Source organism: Aquarana catesbeiana, linkage group LG05 (assembly GCF_042186555.1).
Source record: "Aquarana catesbeiana isolate 2022-GZ linkage group LG05, ASM4218655v1, whole genome shotgun sequence".
In the NCBI taxonomy this organism is placed as follows: Eukaryota; Metazoa; Chordata; class Amphibia; order Anura; family Ranidae; genus Aquarana; species Aquarana catesbeiana.
The window spans coordinates 19,848,108-19,867,416 of NC_133328.1; the positions used below are offsets into that span (position 1 = coordinate 19,848,108).

At 48.0% G+C, this 19,309-nt stretch overlaps 1 protein-coding gene across 1 annotated transcript in view; it reads left to right on the forward strand.

Moving 5' to 3' along the window:
* Nucleotides 1–6,553: 6,553 nt before the first annotated feature.
* The window catches only part of MINDY4 (MINDY lysine 48 deubiquitinase 4), a gene marked incomplete in the record, with an annotated part of 55,368 nt that continues 42,612 nt past the window's right edge, over nt 6,554–19,309 (forward strand). Inside the window, 2 exon segments of the mRNA XM_073629499.1 lie at nt 6,554–6,752; nt 16,494–16,613. Coding sequence (XP_073485600.1) covers nt 6,693–6,752; nt 16,494–16,613 — 180 coding nt within the window.

The following is a 19,309-nucleotide window of genomic DNA, read 5'->3' on the forward strand; positions in this document are numbered from 1 at the left end:
CAGCATGTCCGGACAGAGGGCGAGAGCTGCCCATCTTTTCATGTTAAGAGGCAGGTGATTTGTTGCAGGCGGACCAAGCAACCAATCATCTGCCTCTTAACATGAAAAGATGGGCAGCTCTCGCTCTCTGTCCATACATGCTGTGTAAGGTAGAATTAGTAAGGGAGGGGCATTCACATAAAGGAGACTGGGGTGCAAAGAGGGGGGCTGTGAAGGGGACAGAGTTGCAAAGAGGGGGGCTGTGAAGGGAATGGAGGTGCAAAGAGGGGGGCTGTGAAGGGAATGGAGGTGCAAAGAGGGGGGCTGTGAAGGGGATGGAGGTGCAAAGAAGGGGGGGCTGTGAAGGGGACGGAGGTGCAGAGAGGGGGGCTGTGAAGGGAACGGAGGTGCAAAGAAGGGGGGGCTGTGAAGGGGATGGAGGTGCAAAGAAGGGGGGGCTGTGAAAGGGATGTATTTGCAAAGAATGGGGGCTGTGAAGGGGATGGAGGTGCAAAAAAGGGGGGGCTGAGAAGGGGATGTATTTGCAAAGAAGGGGGGCTGTGAAGGGGATGGAGGTGCAAAAAAGGGGGGCTGTGAAGGGGACAGAGGTGCAGAGAGGGGGGCTGTGAAGGGAACGGAGGTGCAAAGAAGGGGGCTGTGATGGGTATGGAGGTTCAAAGAAGAGGGGGCTGTGAAGGGGATGGAGGTGCAAGGAAGCGGACTGAGCTGCAAAGAGGGGGGCTGTGAAGGGGATGGAGGTGCAAAGAAGGGAGGGCTGTGCAGGGGATGTATGTGCAATAGAAGGGGGGCTGTAAAGGGGAGAGAGGGGCAAAGAAGGGGGACTGTAAAGGGGAGAGAGGTGCAAAGAAGGGATGGCTGTGAATGGGATGGAGGTGCAAAGATGGGGGGGGGCTGAGAAGAGGACGTATGTGCAAAGAAGGGGGGCTGTGAATGGGATGGAGGTGCAAAGAAAGGGGGGCTGTGAAGTGGACTGAAGTGCAAAGAGGGGGGCTGTGAAGGGGACGGAGGTGCAAAGAAGGGGGGACTTTGAAAGGGATGGAGGTGCAAGGAAGGGGGCTGCGAAGGGGACTGGGCCCTGGGGAATGTCGGTGGTCAGGCCTGGGGGGGGGGGGGGGGCAAGGCCTTAAGCTGTGTAAGGGGCCCCAAAAAATCTGATGGCTGCCCTGAGCTTACCTATAGGTAAAAATCACAAAGCGGGCTTTACTGCAGCTTTAAGCTCTGGTGGTAGTAAAACACCGCTGGGGCACTTGTACCTACAGGTATGCTTATAATAAGGCTTACCTGTAGGTACAAGGAATATCTTGTAAACATGTGTCGTTTAGGAGATATTCACGGTCCCTGCAGCCGGTGATGTCACTGGCGCATGCGCTGTGAAAGGATGGCATCCCTTCAAATCGCTGTGCCATGGTCACAACTCCCACACGCATACGCAGGAGAATCATATACATACAGTATAAAGTGTAATACGGCTATTAATAATTATTAGAAATAACACTGTATGTTGTCAGTCCAGAGGTTTCAACTTCCTCTGAATCATCTGAAAGTTCTAGGGATGTAAAATGTTCTATTATTAATTTTTGTATCGTTTGGTTGAGCTGGAAGGACAAGGCGACTTTTATCGATCTTTATATCTAATGCAACGGTCACATACCGATACAGAGCAGGAGTTGGAAGTGCGGAGAAGTGCTGCCACCTGGTGTTCAATAATAAAACTTAATACAAAATACTGAGACCGTCCCAGACCTAAGAAACAGCAGAAAAGTGCTGCCACCTGGTGGTCATTGATAAAACTAATACAAAAAGTACTTTTAAATGATCAATTAAGGATCAGTTCCATACAGTCAGATTTTGTTTCAGCTTGGATACATCAGATGGACAGAATTTACTTACCACTTTTCTAAACATTTCCTTTTTTTTCCCCGCATCCAATACGCATTACATGCGAGTGTGATCGGCTCTCTATGGCCGGTTCACACATGTCCGGGGGGGGGCCAATTCCAAAAGGGTCCTGTGCGTGTTTGGGTTCAGGTTTAGGTGCAAATTCAAGGCAAACATTTGGATCTAAATCGCGCCTGAACCAGTGAACAGGAACGCACCAGACCCCAGGCTGGAAACCGCGGCTGCACATATGTGAACCCGTTCCTAAATTCTACCTGGTCACGTGGGCACTTACATCATTCAGTTATTGATATGTTTGATATATTACTTTATCAAATCAGAACTGTCACAGAGTATGATAGCCAACGCTGCGGCCAACGCGAGGCCAGATTTTTATTGCTGTTTAACCCTTCCATGCCTAAGCCTATTTCTGACATTTGTTGCTTACAAATTCAAATCCGTATTTTTTGCTAGAAAATTACTTAGAACTCCCAAACATTATATATGTATATATATATATATATATATATATATATATATAGTAAAACCTTGATTTGAGAGTAACTTGGTTTGAGAGCGTTTTGCAAGACAAGCAAAGTGTTTTAATACATTTTGACTTGATATACAAGTAGTGTCATGTCACAACTGAGTATAAAAGAGAAGAGAGGAGCCTCTAAGTGTAGCAATATGGTTACATTTAATGAATGTACAACATTTAGCAACTTATTGCTACACTTAGAGGCGCCTCTCTTCTCTTTTATACCCTGTTAAAAAAAATGCTTTGATATACAAGTGCTTTAGATTACAAGCATGTTTCTGGAATGAATTATGCTTGCAAACCAAGGTTTTACTGTAATTATTTTTATTTATTTTTTTAGCACCCGAGAGAATAAAATGGCGATCGTTGCAATATTTTATGTCACACGGTATTCGCGCAGCGGTCTTTCAAACGCAATTGTTTGTGGAAAAAAAAACACTTTCATGGATTAAAAAAAAACTAGACAGTAAAGTTAGCCCAATTTTTTTGTATAATGTGAAAGAAGATGTTACGCCGAGTAAATAGATACCTAACATGTCACGCCTTGAAATTGCGCACGCTTGTGGAATGGTGACACTGTTGGGGCTCTGTTCTTTGTCTTTTACTATGTTCCAGAGAGTCTCTTCTAACTTTTGAACTGGCAGCCTCTTAAAAGACAGCAAATTATTCTCCTCACATGGACATATTGACAGATACTGTATGGACTCATTTTATTGCCCAGTTTGATCGCCCAGCCCGCCCCCTTGTTGCCAGTAGTATACAGCCATATCCTGAGTGCGCCATATTACCCTATTGTTTGTAAACTACTGTGAGTCTGCCTCTTATCTTATCCAGATCATGCCGAATTAGTGTCCACTCAGTCATTGCTCCCAACTGTCCCTGATTTCGAGGGACTGTCCCTGATTAGGAGCAATGTTCCTCTGTCCCTCATTCCTTCTCATTTGTCCCTCATTTTGGTCTGATCCATATAGTTGTATATAAATGCACTTTTTATCTTTCAAAAAGTGTTTTCCAGAGCTAAGCCTTTCATCTGATTTCTAAATTGCTGCATTTGTAAATTTTAAAAACCAATATAAAGGAATAGTAGTGGTAAAAAAAAGCACTTGTAGATTTGATAAACCTTTTTTTGGGGGGTAATTCTCCTTTAAGGGGGTGTGGCATGGGGCGTGTTCTATGTCTACATATGTTTGCTAGTTAGGTGTTCCTCATTCCCATCTCAAAATGTTGGGAGGTGTGACTCAGTGGTTAAGTGATCAATGCTCACCACCACCACCGCTGCCTTGCTGGCATCGATCGCTTCCAGGAATGGCTCAGGTGATGGCACATTGAGCATTCTCCTTGCTCAGGAGAGCCAGACGGGGAACTTCCAGAGCCAGAATCAGGTGCTGCAGCCGCGTTTGCCATCTTCCTGGCGCTCTTCGTTGAGTGAGGAGATGGCGGAGGCGGAGCCTGCTTCTGGGCCTCGCGTGGAGCGGGTCTGGCGCTGGCTCCTCGGCGACTGATGCCCAGATTTGGATGCCCCCTATTTCATGCCCAGGAGGGCTGCTATAGGGTCTGGTACCGCCGGTACCGAAAAGCGGGCAAGCTCCTAAAAATGGATAGTTGTGCAGGAGAGATGTGGAGCTGCTTGGGAAACACGCCCTGCCTTGCTCACATCCGGTCACGCCCCCTACTTTTTACTATAATAAATATCCACAAAATTGTTTAAAAAAAAAAAAAATGTCTTCATCAGTTTAGGCCGATATATATTCTTCTACATATTTTTGGTACAATTTTTGTCCTTTTTTTCCCCCACAAATGGAGCTTTCTTTTGGTGGTATTTGATCACCTCTGCGTTTTTTGGGGTTTTTTTGCGCTATAAAGAAAAAAAGACTGACAATTTTGAAAAAAAAAAAAAAACTATATTTTTTACTCTTTGCTATAATAAATATCCCCAAAAAAATGTAAAAAAAAAAAACCTAATTTCTTCATCACTTTAGGCCGATATGTATTCTTCTACATATTTTTGGTAAAAAAAAAAATCCCAATAAGTGTGTATTGATTGGTTTACGCAAAAGTTACAGCGTCCGCAAACTATGGGAAAGATTTATGGCATTTTTATTATTACTTATTTTTTTTTACTAGTAATGGCGGTGATCTGCGATTTTTAGCGGTATTACGACGGACAGATCTGACACTTTTTTTTTGGGACCAGTGACATTTATACAGCGATCAGAGCTAAAAATATGCACTGATTACTGTGTAAGTGTCACTGGCAGGGAAGGGGTTAACACTAGAGAGCGATCAAGGGGTTAACTGTGTGTTCCCTGGGTGTGTTCTAACTGTGAGGGGGAGGGGACTGACTAGGAGAGGAGACAGATCGTTGTTCCTACTTTGTAGTGACTTGGAAATTCATAGATAGGCAACTCCTATCCTCATATTGATTAGTGGTTCCAAATTAATAACTACTGCAGTAGGGAACAGACACAAAGGATACACTCCGCATCTTTCCAAATAACTGTTCTGCTTTATTATGACGCAATTGAAGGTTTTTATACACAGGATTACGTAGGTATCACATTAATATTACAATTGTACCTTTATGATAACAAGGGGCGTAACATAGGCAGGCTAATTCCAATCAGGACTCAGAAGAATGCAAACATGCAATGAAAACATTATTGGTGCCGTGTGAACAGTGAGGGCAGTGTGCAATACATACAAAATAGAATACAATTATATACAGAATTTACAGATTTACTTTACAGTAGGAACACACGATCTGTCTCCTCTCCTCTGACAGGACAGGGATGTGTGCGCCCTCTGGCGGCTCTTATAGAGAAACCCATATATATATATATATATATATATATATATATATATAGGGGATTTCGCCCAGGAGAGCCGTTGTGCCGCTGTAAATCTGCGTGAGCCGGTCGGGAACCGGTTAAAGGGACACCGGGGCTGGACATAAAAGGATTAAATAATGACTACAGGCAGGACTTTTTTATAGTGTTGGATAGAGCAGAGAGGGATTAGACCCTCTGTCAGTTTTTATTGCTGTCTGTGTCCCCGTTAAGAGAGATTCGCCCTCTCTATTTGTCCTGGTGACTGCTATCACTGAAAGTGAAGGAGAACCCCAAATTTTGGATTGTGACCAGAGCAGGAATAGAAGAGGAGATCTTCCAACGGGGACACTAGTCCTGGTGACACTCCGAGATTCTTTCACTTTGCAGGGATTTCCTCTCACTTCCTGTTTTGATTATGGGACAGGAAGTAGAGGGAAATCTCCCCCATGGGAAATAGATGTGGAAAGAAAAAAAAAAAAACAGACAGAGGTTATAACCCTCTCGCATTATTATACTGTATATTATTATAAAAACATTATTATATATTATTCCGCCATATCATATATTATTATACGGTACTGTATTATTATTTATTATTATAGGGTATTATTGTACTGTATTTTGTTATAAAGTATTATATATTATTACACAGTAGTATTATATATTCTTAAAGAGTTTTATTTTGTATTATTGTTATAAAGTATTAATATATATTAAAGTATTATTACATATTATTATAAAGCATTATTATATACAGTATTTACCACACACAGTATTATATATTATTATAAAGTATTATTATATATTATCACACATTGTTGTTATATATTCTTAAAAAGTATTATGTATTATTTTACAGTATTATTATACATTATAAAGTATTATTTTGAAGTATTATACTATACTGTATATTATTATAAATCATTATTATATATTATTATAAAATATTATTATATATTTGTATAAAATACTGTTTTAAGTATTATTAATTATTACACAGTATTGTTATACATTATAAAGTATTATATATTATTATACATATTGTACTGTACATTATTATAAAATATTACTATATATTATTAGAACGTATTTCCCATCATCTACCAGGAGAAGTTGGGGGTGTCAGCTCAGTGGTCCCCTCAATGCTCCTATTAGGGTGGAGGGGTGTCTCCGCTCTCAGGAAGTAAGCTCTGGGGGTCACCACCATCCATCCCCCTCCCAGCACTGCACGTGGTGGTTGGCAGCAAAGGGAGCCAATCAGCGCCTGAAATTCGGACGGGGGGCGGGCACCGTGTAGCGTTTGAACGGAGGGCGGGGCTGTACCACGTGGATGCGGAGCAGAGGACTGAGCATGCGTGGCGTACGGTGCCGTCGGGTATCCTGCCTGACTGTCTCCATGGTAACAGAACGCCCTGGTAACCCGGGCCTAAACACGGCCTGAGAGAGAGATGAGCCCCCGGACGGAGGAGGTGACGGCTTCCCTCATCAGAGAGTTCCTCAGCAGGAAGGTGACGGTCCAGTGAGTGTGTGTCAGTCCTCGTGTACCGGGCCCTCCGCGTCAGTATATTACCATTAGGGATGAGCTCCGGCGTGTTCGCATGGCGCACGTGCCGAGCCCGCCAGGAAGTCGGCACGGCGCAGCGCTAATCACAAGCAGTGAGACATTTCCCGATGTGCGGCTGCAGAGATCGGGAAATGTCTCCCTGCCTGTGATTAGCGCTGCGCCGTGCCGACTTCCTGGCGGGCTCGGCACGTGCGCCATGCGAACACGCCGGAGCTCATCCTTAATTACCATGTATGACGTATTAGAGCACCCCGGATATACAGTCACCTATAGCAACCAATGACTGTCACATCCCAGCATGCCCTGGGACACTCCCCAGGGGAACCCCAAATCCCAGCATGCCCTGGGACACTCCCCAGGGGAACCCCAAATCCCAGCATGCCCTGGGACACTCCCCAGGGGAACCCCAAATCCCAGCATGCCCTGGGACGCTCCTCGGGAGAGCCCCGAATCCCAGCATGCCCTGGGACACATTCCTCAGGGGGAGCCCAAATCCCAGCATGCCCTGGGACGCTCCTCGGGGGGGGTAGCCCCGAATCCCAGCATGCCCTGGGACACATTCCTCAGGGGGAGCCCAAATCCCAGCATGCCCTGGGACGCTCCTCGGGGGGGGTAGCCCCGAATCCCAGCATGCCCTGGGACACATTCCTCAGGGGGAGCCCAAATCCCAGCATGCCCTGGGACGCTCCTCGGGGGGGGTAGCCCCAAATCCCAGCATGCCCTGGGACGCTCCTCAGGGGGAGCCCCGAATCCCAGCATGCCCTGGGACACATTCCTCAGGGGGAGCCCAAATCCCAGCATGCCCTGGGACGCTCCTCGGGGGGGGTAGCCCCGAATCCCAGCATGCCCTGGGACGCTCCTCAGGGGGAGCCCAAATCCCAGCATGCCCTGGGACACTCCCCAGGGGAACCCCAAATCCCAGCATGCCCTGGGACACTCCCCAGGGGAACCCCAAATCCCAGCATGCCCTGGGACGCTCCTCGGGAGAGCCCCGAATCCCAGCATGCCCTGGGACACATTCCTCAGGGGGAGCCCAAATCCCAGCATGCCCTGGGACGCTCCTCGGGGGGGGTAGCCCCGAATCCCAGCATGCCCTGGGACACATTCCTCAGGGGGAGCCCAAATCCCAGCATGCCCTGGGACGCTCCTCGGGGGGGGTAGCCCCGAATCCCAGCATGCCCTGGGACACATTCCTCAGGGGGAGCCCAAATCCCAGCATGCCCTGGGACGCTCCTCGGGGGGGGTAGCCCCAAATCCCAGCATGCCCTGGGACGCTCCTCAGGGGGAGCCCCGAATCCCAGCATGCCCTGGGACACATTCCTCAGGGGGAGCCCAAATCCCAGCATGCCCTGGGACGCTCCTCGGGGGGGGTAGCCCCGAATCCCAGCATGCCCTGGGACGCTCCTCAGGGGGAGCCCCGAATCCCAGCATGCCCTGGGACACATTCCTCAGGGGGAGCCCAAATCCCAGCATGCCCTGGGACGCTCCTCGGGGGGGGTAGCCCCAAATCCCAGCATGCCCTGGGACGCTCCTCAGGGGGAGCCCAAATCCCAGCATGCCCTGGGACGCTCCTCAGGGGGGGTAGCCCCGAATCCCAGCATGCCCTGGGACACTCCTCGGGGGAGCCCAAAATCCCAGCATGCCCTGGGACACTCCTTGGGGGAGCCCCGAATCCCAGCATGCCCTGGGACACTCCTTGGGGGAGCCCAAAATCCCAGCATGCCCTGGGACGCTCCTGGGGGGGAGCCCCGAATCCCAGCATGCCCTGGGACGCTCCTGGGGGGAGCCCCGAATCCCAGCATGCCCTGGGACGCTCCTCGGGGGGGAGCCCCGAATCCCAGCATGCCCTGGGACGCTCCTCGGGGGGGGGGAGCCCCGAATCCCAGCATGCCCTGGGACGCTCCTCGGGGGGGGGGAGCCCCAAATCCCAGCATGCCCTGGGACACTCCTCGGGGGAGCCCCGAATCCCAGCATGCCCTGGGACACTCCTCGGGGGAGCCCCGAATCCCAGCATGCCCTGGGACACTCCTCGGGGGAGCCCAAAATCCCAGCATGCCCTGGGACGCTCCTCGGGGGAGCCCCGAATCCCAGCATGCCCTGGGACGCTCCTCGGGGGGGAGCCCCGAATCCCAGCATGCCCTGGGACGCTCCTCGGGGGGGAGCCCCGAATCCCAGCATGCCCTGGGACGCTCCTCGGGGGAGCCCCGAATCCCAGCATGCCCTGGGACGCTCCTCGGGGGAGCCCCGAATCCCAGCATGCCCTGGGACGCTCCTCGGGGGAGCCCAAAATCCCAGCATGCCCTGGGACGCTCCTCGGGGGAGCCCCGAATCCCAGCATGCCCTGGGACACTCCTTGGGGGAGCCCAAAATCCCAGCATGCCCAGGGACACTCCTCAGGGGGAGCCCCAAATCCCAGCATGCCCTAGGACACTTCTCAGGGAGCCCCAAAATCCCAGCATGCCCTGGGACACTTCTCGGGGAGCCCCAAAATCCCAGCATGCCCTGGGACACTTCTCGGGGAGCCCAAAATCCCAGCATGCCCTGGGACACTCCTCGGGGGAGCCCCGAATCCCAACATGCCCTGGGACACTCCTCGGGGGAGCCCCGAATCCCAGCATGCCCTGGGACGCTCCTCGGGGGAGCCCAAAATCCCAGCATGCCCTGGGACGCTCCTCGGGGGAGCCCCGAATCCCAGCATGCCCTGGGACGCTCCTCGGGGGAGCCCCGAATCCCAGCATGCCCTGGGACGCTCCTCGGGGGAGCCCCGAATCCCAGCATGCCCTGGGACGCTCCTCGGGGGAGCCCCGAATCCCAGCATGCCCTGGGCGCTCCTTGGGGGGGGGAGCCCCGAATCCCAGCATGCCCTGGGACGCTCCTCGGGGGGGGGGGGGGAGCTCCGAATCCCAGCATGCCCTGGGACGCTCCTCGGGGGGGGAGCTCCGAATCCCAGCATGCCCTGGGACGCTCCTCGGGGGACCCCCGAATCCCAGCATGCCCTGGGACGCTCCTCGGGGGGAGTGTCATATCCCAGCATGCCTTAAGAAATTGTGCAGTTGCTGTTGCCAGCCGTCCCATATAAGAGAGAATAGTCTCAGACCTCCGTCCTGTATAGATTCAATATGGGATGCAGTTTGTGCTGTGTGGCAGCCTGCATTGTACATAACTAGGGCTGTACTGGAGGGGGCGCCACCTGTGACAGCCATTTTTGCCATCGCCACCCCCTCCCCTCTGGGTTGCCCAGCAGCTGTCGGAACCATAGCAGCCACTGACTCTGTGTGGCCTGGGGCTGAAAATACACGGGGCATGCACTGGGGATGAAGTCTGTGACCTCAGTGCCACCCCTTAGTGTGCCTCCGTGAGCACCATCAAAGGCCCCCGTACTGGTAAATGGAGTTATTTGTTACCCAGAGGAAACCTTGAAATCATTTTTGAGGACCCCTTCTTAAAGCAATTCAATTTAGGTCAGTGGGAAATAAATGCCCCCCTTACAGTGGTGGTCGGAATATCGTGCAGCTGGCTATGCCAAGTGTCATTGGCTCCAAAACAATGGAGGCTTCATCCAATGGGAGGTCAATAAGCCACAGATCAAGGAACCCCCAGCAACCTCCGGAGGAGCCCTAGAGTCCCATGGAACCCCGGCTGAGAACAGCTGCTATTTGGCTTTTGAAACTCCCAGGAGTGTTGAATGCCTGTCCCCCCTGCTGCATACTGTGGTTTCTTCCTCTGACCCCTATGTCACTACTGAGTCCTGTAGCAAACTAGGAAGGAACCATTGCACATTGGGGGAAGGGCACCACACACTGCTTGTTTCTGTTCAGACGTGGAAAAGGCACCCAATGTGACCGCCCTGTGTCCTTTCCAGAATCTGACCTTGCTGGCGCTCCAATTCCATGGCCACAGTCTACATGCTGACTACACTTGTGAGCCGAAAATCCAACCAATCACATGGGACTATTTCCTGCTCATTAGAGGAGCTGCCCTTACTATCCAAAAGTCACGTACTAGTAAAGGGGACCTGTCTGTTCTTTCCAGTGCTATAGATATATACACTATATACCAAAAGTATTGGGACACCTGCCTTTACACGCATATTCACTTTAATGGCATCCCAGTCTTAGTCCGTAGGGTTCAATATTGAGTTGGCTCCGCCCTTTACAGCTATAACATCTTCAACTCTTCTGGGAAGGCCGTCTACAAGGTTTAGGAGAATGTCTATGGGAATGTTTGACCATTCTTCCAGAAGCGAATTTGTGAGGTCAGGCACTGATGTTGGACGGGAAGGTCTGGCTCGCAGTCTCCGCTATAATTCATCCTAAAGGTGTTCTATCGTGTTGAGGTCAGGACTCTGTGCAGGCCAGTCAAGTTCCTCCACCCCAAACTCGCTCATCCATGTCTTTATGGACCTTGCTTTGTGCACTGGTGCGCAGTCATGTTGGAACAGGAAGGGGCCATCCCCAAACTGTTCCCACAAAGTTGGGAGCATGAAATTGTCCAAAATGTCTTGGTATGCTGACGCCTTAAGGTGTCCTTTTATGAAACTGAGATCAGCGGCGATCCCGAGTCTCACCGCTGATCTCAGCGCTTTACCAGTTTATGAAACTGAGATAATCAGCGGAGAACATGTTCTCCGCTGATTATCTCAGCACAGTGAGAATTCACAGAAACGGCCAGTTTATGAAGGTGCGATCTCCACACCTCACTGGCGATCTGTGACAGAATTCTCACTTTCTGATTCACCATTTCAGAAGTGGAGAATCAGAGTGAGAAGCCTGAAACTGGCTGATATTCTGGAGAAAGAAAGAAGTCTTTTGACTTCTTTCTTTCATCAGACAGAGCACACCTTCCCCACCATTACACACCCCAAAACCAGCAGGATAGGAATTGATAGTGTGTGTGTATATATATATATATATATATATATATATATTTTTTTTTTTAGATGTTCACGTCTCTGGCTGGGTTCACACTTGTGCGATGCGTGAACCAGCGTGATTCCTGTGCGGGTTTTCACATCGCACCTACATTGACATCTGCGCACCACTGCGGGTGTCAATGTAAAGTTAATGACACCCCCAGATCATTTCACAGATCGCAGTGCGAACTATGTAATGGTGCAGGAATCGGATCGCATGCGTGTTCACACCCATGCGATCCGATTCCAGTGCGGACCAAATAAAGGGTCCTGTACCATTTTGGTGCAAATGCAATATGATTTAGGGCCAGTTCCCACTGCTGCGGTGTCCGAGATCGGATGTGATTCGCACCGCAGTGCAAAATCACATCCGATCTCTGTGCGATGCGATTTCAGCCATACAGATAGTATTGCTAAATTTGCATTGCACTCGGACAAAACTCTTACAGGACCCTTTTTTTGGTCCACAGCAGAATCGGATTGCATGGGTGTTCACACCCATGCGATTCGATTACTGTCCGAGTTTGCAGATCGCACTGCGATATGCGAACTGATTTAGGGGTGTTAACTTTTAGGCCCAGTTCACACTTGTGCGATGCCGGACATCGCACAGGCATCGCATGTTATTTGCAGCACACTGCCATTCACATTACATGCGATGTCTGTGCGGTGCGATATCAGCTGTACAGATAGTATGGCTGATATCGCACCGCATTCGGTGCAAACACGCACAGGACCCTTTTTTCTGTTCGGACCAGAATCGGATCGCATGTGTGTTCACACATATGCGATCCGATTCATGTCCGAACTGTCAGTTCGCAGTGCGATATGCAAGCTGATCTGGGGGTGTCCTTAACAATGTATTGACACTCCCCAGCGATTCGCATATGGCAGTGTGAACTGACATGCGAGTCGGTGCGATGCGGGAACCCGCAGTGGATTCGCAGTGTTCTCGCATCGCACCAGTTTATCAATTTTTATGTTTATCTATAATGAAATATATTTTATTTTAATTTATTAATAAATATTTATACTTGTATACTTTATTAAAATTATTTTTTTAATGATTATAAATGTATTTTGCATTTATATGAATGGTGTATAGCTGCATTACATATGTGCATTACATTCATTTACTATACACCATTCACATTTAAATAGGGACATGTATGATCTTTAAATATTGATAAAAACAATGTTTTTTTTATAATTAGGTTAATGTATATTGTGTAGGGGGAATTTATCTTTATTATTTTATTAATATGTTGGGGAATAATGTGTGCTGATTTGTGTTAAACTTTTGTATTTTATGGTTCCTCATACTGTAATCCCGCTATATCACACGAGATTACAGTGAGAGGAGCTGTTCTCAGGAGTTCCCGGCGTTTGTAGATCGCTCCTCAACTCAACATGAGAAGCGATCTACACACTTTCATAAACAGGCACTCAGAGGAGAGCAATCTCCTCTGAGAATGCCTGAGAACTGAAAAGCGGTATTTTACCACACTTTCATAAAAGGACACCTAAGAGTTCCCTTCACTGGAACTAAGGGGCCAAGCCCAACCCCTGAAAAACAACCCCACACCATAATCCCCCCTCCACCAAATGATTTGGACCAGTGCACAAAGCAAGGTCCATAAAGACATGGATGAGCGAGTTTGGGGTGGAGGAACTTGACTGGCCTGCACAGAGTCCTGACCTCCAGCCCGATAGAACACCAAGCGGAGACTGCGAGCCAGGCCTTCTCATCCAACATCAGTGCCTGACCTCACAAATGTGCTCCTGGAAGAATGGTCAAACATTCCCATAGACACACTCCTAAACCTTGTGGACGGCCTTCCCAGGAGAGTTGAAGCTGTTATAGCTGCAATACTGAACCCTACAGAGGAAGACTGGGATGCCATTAAATTTCATTTGTGTTTGTAAAGGCAGGCGTCCTAATACTTTTGGTAGTATGTACTTTCCTATTTTTCATGAATTAAAGTAGAATTCCAGGCTAAATCTTACCAGTCTTAAACATCCCCCCTCCAAACACCTATGCCGACTAACCTATGTAAAAAAGATGTATATGGTTACCTCTTTTCAGCTCGCTCTCCGGTACTTGCAGGTGATCCCCTGTGTCAGACTTTGGCGGCTGCAGGGGAAAGGAGAGAGCGCCGACAACGGCTGGTAAAGCCTGGAGAGATGATGTCACCTATAGGCTCTGATGTCCCAGCTGTTTTGGTGCTTCCTCCTCTCCCCTGCAGCCGCTGCTGGCTGACAGAGGGGATGACGTGACTGGGCAGGAGCAGGCTGAAAATAGGAAAATATATACAGTATCTCACAAAAGTAAGTACACCCCTCAAATTTTTGTAAATATTTTATTCTATCTTTTCATGTGACAACACTGAAGAAATGACACTTTTCTACAATGTAAAGTAGTGAGTGTACAGCTTGTATAACAGTGTAAATCTGCTGTCCCCTCAAAATAACTCAACACACAGCCATTAATGTCTAAACCACTGGCAACAAAAGTGAGTACACCCCTAAGTGAAAATGTCCAAATTGGACCCAATTAGCCATTTTCCCTCCCCGGTGTCATGTGACTCATTAGTGTTACAAGGTCTCAGGTGTGAATGGGGAGCAGGTGTGTTAAATTTGGTGTTATCGCTCTCACTCTCTCATACTGGTCACTGGAAGTTCAACATGGCACCTCATGGCAAAGAACTCTCTGAGGATCTGAAAAAAAAGAATTGTTGCTCTACATAGAGATGGCCTAGGCCAGGGGTGGTGAACCTTGGCACCCCAGGTGTTTTGGAACTACATTTCCCATGATGCTCATGCACTCTGCAGTGTACTTAAGCATCATGGGAAATATAGTTCCAAAACATCTGGGGTGCCATATTTGCCATCACTGACCTAGCTGCAGCACGGTGGCCAAGACCATACAGCAGTTTAACAGGACAGGTTCCACTCAGAACAGGCCTCGCCATGGTGGGCCAAAGAAGTTGAGTACACGTCCTCAGCGTCATATCCAGAGGTTGTCTTTGGGAAATAGACGTATGAGTGCTGCCAGCATTGCTGCAGAGGTTGAAGGGGTGGGGGGTCAGCCTGTCAGTGCCCAGACCATACGCCGCACCCTGCATCAAATTGGACTGCATGGCTGTCGTCCCAGAAGGAAGCCTCTTCTAAAGATGATGCACAAGAAACCCGCAAACAGTTTGCTGAAGACAAGCAGACTAAGGACATGGATTACTGGAACCATGTCCTGTGGTCTGATGAGACCAAGATAAACTTATTTGGTTCAGATGGCGACAAGCGTGTGTGGGGGCAACCAGGTGAGGAGTACAAAGACAAGTGTGTCTTGCCTACAGTCAAGCATGGTGGTGGGAGTGTCATGGTCTGGGGCTGCATGAGTGCTGCCGGCACTGGGGAGCTACAGATCATTGAGGGAACCATGAATGCCAACATGTACTGTGACATACTGAAGCAGAGCATGATCCCCTGCCTTCAGAGACTGGACCACAGGGCAGTATTCCAACATGATAACGACCCCAAACACACCTCCAAGATGACCACTGCCTTGCTAAAGAAGCTGAGGGTAAAGGTGATGGACTGGCCAAGTATGTCTCCTGACCTAAACCCTATTGATCATCTGTGGGACATCCTCAAACGGAAGGTGGAGGAGCGCAAGGTCTCTAATATCCACCAGCTCTGTGATGTCATCATGGAGGAGTGGAAGAGGACTCCAGTGGTAACCTGTGAAAGTCTGGTGAACTCCATGTCCAAGAGGGTTAAGGCAGTGCTGGAAAATAATGGTGGCCACACAAAAAATGTACACTTTGAGTCCAATTTGGACATTTTCACTTAGGGGTGTACTCACTTTTGTTGCCAGCGGTTTAGACATTAATGGCTGTGTGTTGAGTTATTTTGAGGGGACAGCAAATTTACATTGTTATACAAGCTGTACACTCACTACTTTACATTGTAGCAAAGTGTCATTTCTTCAGTGTTGTCACAGGAAAAGATAGAATAAAATATTTACAAAAAATGTGAGGGGTGTACTCACTTTTGTGAGATACTGTGTATATTTTGGCAGGTCGAGTTCTGATTCCTGGTCACTGAAGGTCTCCCCCCTACACCCAACATTAGAGAATGGGTAACTAAATTCAATGACATCATGAGAATGAAAGAGGTGTTGGCTACCGCCAATGAGAAATAGACAACATTTTGGAAAGTGTGGCATGCTTGTAAAAACTTTTTCGAACTCGCCTCAGTTATTACGGTTCTTCAGATGATCGAGTTCGATCCACAACATTTTACTAAACTCCCTCCTGAACTTCTTCCCCGTTTTTTTTTTTTTTTTTCTTCTTCTTCTTTCTTTATCTCTTTATTATAAAAATGATGGCCTCTAGTTGTGGGATATTATACTCATATATGACTTACCTTTGCATTTGTGGTGAACTGTATTCACACCCACTTTCCTCTAATATTTATTGATATTATACAGTCATCTTATCAGTTTGGATTCGTTATATATTTTTATTGATTGCTAAATCATTTACTGTCCATATACATTTTTCATTGTGCCACATCTTTAATAAACATATATTTAACAAACAAAAAAAATATTTCTTACATGGGTTAGTTCGAATAGGTTTTTAGGAGTGGGAACATTTTTAAGATTAGTTGGGTATATCATGAAATTCTGTTGAAGTGTACAAATTCCACCGTGTCTCTTCCTCCCTGTGTTGTCTACTGATGTTATATATTTTGTCATTTTTGTTTCTATAGGGGCTGAAAAAGACACGCGCAGCTCTAGATGAAGAACTGCCACGCACGCAGCACAGCATCAGTAGCAGAGATGAACTGAGGGCCGCGTTACACTTGGACTCTTTGTACAAGGAGAACAAGGTAGTGAACATAAGGCTAATAAACTGCTAATGTAACTGTATGCAGACACCTACAGAATGTACCTTATTAGTAATCTTCCACAACACACTGAGGGTGTTGAAATCAGGAGGGCTCTAATATGCTCATAGCGACCTAAGGGCCCTTTCACACTGGGGCGGTTTGCAGGCGCTATTGTGCTAATAATAGCGCCTGCAAACCGACCCAAAACAGTCGCTGCTGTCTCTCCAGTGTGAAATCCCCGAGGGCTTTCACACTGGAGCGGTGCACTAGCAGGACGGGAAAAAAAGTCCTGCTAGCAGCATCTTCGGGGCGGGGAAGGAGCGATGTGTACACCGCTCCTTCCCCACTCCTGTCCATTGAAATCAACGGGGCAGCGCAGCTATACCGCCAGCAAAGCGCTTCTGCAGAGGCGCTTTGTGGTGGTTTTTAACCCTTTCTCGGCCGCTAGCGGGGGGTAAAGCCCCCGCTAGCGGCCGAATACCGACGGTAAAGCTCCGCTTGCAATAGCGGCGTTTTACCGCCAATGCCACCCCCGCCCCAGTGTGAAAGGGCCCTAAGGCAGGCCATAGATTATGGTCTGGGGTGTGGTGGTAGATCATGGAACGAAGGATCCTGAGGAGCTGGCCAGGGGTTTCTGGTAAAGCTCATATTTTCCCCCAGGCTTGATTTAAATCAACTCAATTTAAATCATATTTTTTTTTATTTTTTCGATATAAACGGAAAAAAGACCCCAAATTTTGAAAAAAATAAAATAAAAAAAAAACAATATTTTCTACTTTCTGCTATAAAACATATCCAATTTTTAAAAAAAATCTAATTTCGGGCAAAAGTTAAAGCATCTACAAACTGGGTGAATTTGATTTAAATCAAGTCGATTTAAATCATAATTTTTAAAGAGCAACTGTCATCTCTGTCCTGCAGCGGCTCCTCCTCTGACCCGCTGTTGGCTCCTCCTCTGACCTGCTGTTGGCTCCTCCTCTGACCCGCTGTTGGCTCCTCCTCTGACCCCGCTGTTGGCTCCTCCTCTGACCCCGCTGTTGGCTCCTCCTCTGACCCCGCTGTTGGCTCCTCCTCTGACCCCGCTGTTGGCTCCTCCTCTGACCCCGCTGTTGGCTCCTCCTCTGACCCCGCTGTTGGCTCCTCCTCTGACCCCGCTGTTGGCTCCTCCTCTGACCCCGCTGTTGGCTCCTCCTCTGACCCCGCTGTTGGCTCCTCCTCTGACCGGCTGTTGGCTCTTCCTCTGACCGGCTGTTGGCTCTTCCTCTGACCGGCTGTTGGCTCTTCCTCTGACCGGCTGTTGGCTCTTCCTCTGACCGGCTGTTGGCTCTTCCTCTGACCCGCTGTTGGCTCTTCCTCTGACCCGCTGTTGGCTCTTCCTCTGACCCGCTGTTGACTCTTCCTCTGACCCGCTGTTGGCTCTTCCTCTGACCCGCTGTTGGCTCTTCCTCTGACCCGCTGTTGGCTCTTCCTCTGACCCGCTGTTGGCTCTTCCTCTGACCCGCTGTTGGCTCTTCCTCTGACCCGCTGTTGGCTCTTCCTCTGACCCGCTGTTGGCTCTTCCTCTGACCCGCTGTTGGCTCTTCCTCTGACCCGCTGTTGGCTCTTCCTCTGACCCGCTGTTGGCTCTTCCTCTGACCCGCTGTTGGCTCCTCCTCTGACCCGCTGTTGACTCACCGACAGTTCCATTCACTTTAATGGGACGGCTGGTGATGCGGCGGTGACACAACAAGGTGAGGGACGTGGCGGCAGCGGGTGAGTGGATGCCGCTAACAGGCGCCGCCATGATGGATCTGAAATGACAGGTGCCCTTTAAATGTAAGGATTCATTCTTGCTGGTAGTTAGAATCTTTAATATTTGCAAACAAAATGAAGGTTTTCTATTTAGAATAATAAGCTGTCAGGTTAGTATAACAGCGATATTAGAACCAATTCAATCATACAGTTTGTACTGAGATTTGCAAAACAATGGGATCTCACGGTTACTGTAAAATTGTGTGAGTGCATCAATGCAGTGCATGTTATCTCAGCTTGCAGAGCTTGGATTCATTGAATGAGTTTACCAAAAATGTAGATATTGCAGAATATACAGCCTCATGCTACAGAACTAAGCTCCATTGCATGCTTAATGCTTAACAAACTAAAATTTGATCAAAATCAAAAAAATCTGTTTTTTTTTCATCAAATTTATTTTAATAAAATGCTTTTGGAGCAAAAATGGATCTTAAGATAGTTTTCTATTTAAGATACATTATCTTTAGAGTGCTTTTTTTTTTCTTTTTTTTTTTTTTTTTTTTTTACTCCAAAAGCATTTTATTAAAATAAATTTGATTAAAAAAAAAATCAATAAAATCAGATTTAAAAAAAAAAATTTGATTTATATCCACCCTGTTTTCCACCAAAAAAGAAAAGAGAGGGGGGAAAGCCCTTATAGTGTAGTAGATTAAAGATGAACTGCAGTCTGCTCACATCATTTGTAATAAAAACATCTTTGCCATTCTGAAGTTTCCCTCCAACCACTTTGCATATTATTTTATATATTCTGTGATTCTGTACTTGCCATATAGGCTGCAGAAATCTCCCTCCGCTGAGTCTGGCTGCAGCCATTTTAACTGTGGGCAGCTGAAGCTGCTGCCTGTTCACTTCCTGGATTTACACCATGAACGTTGGGACTGATCCAGGAGCTGTTCCCCTTCATA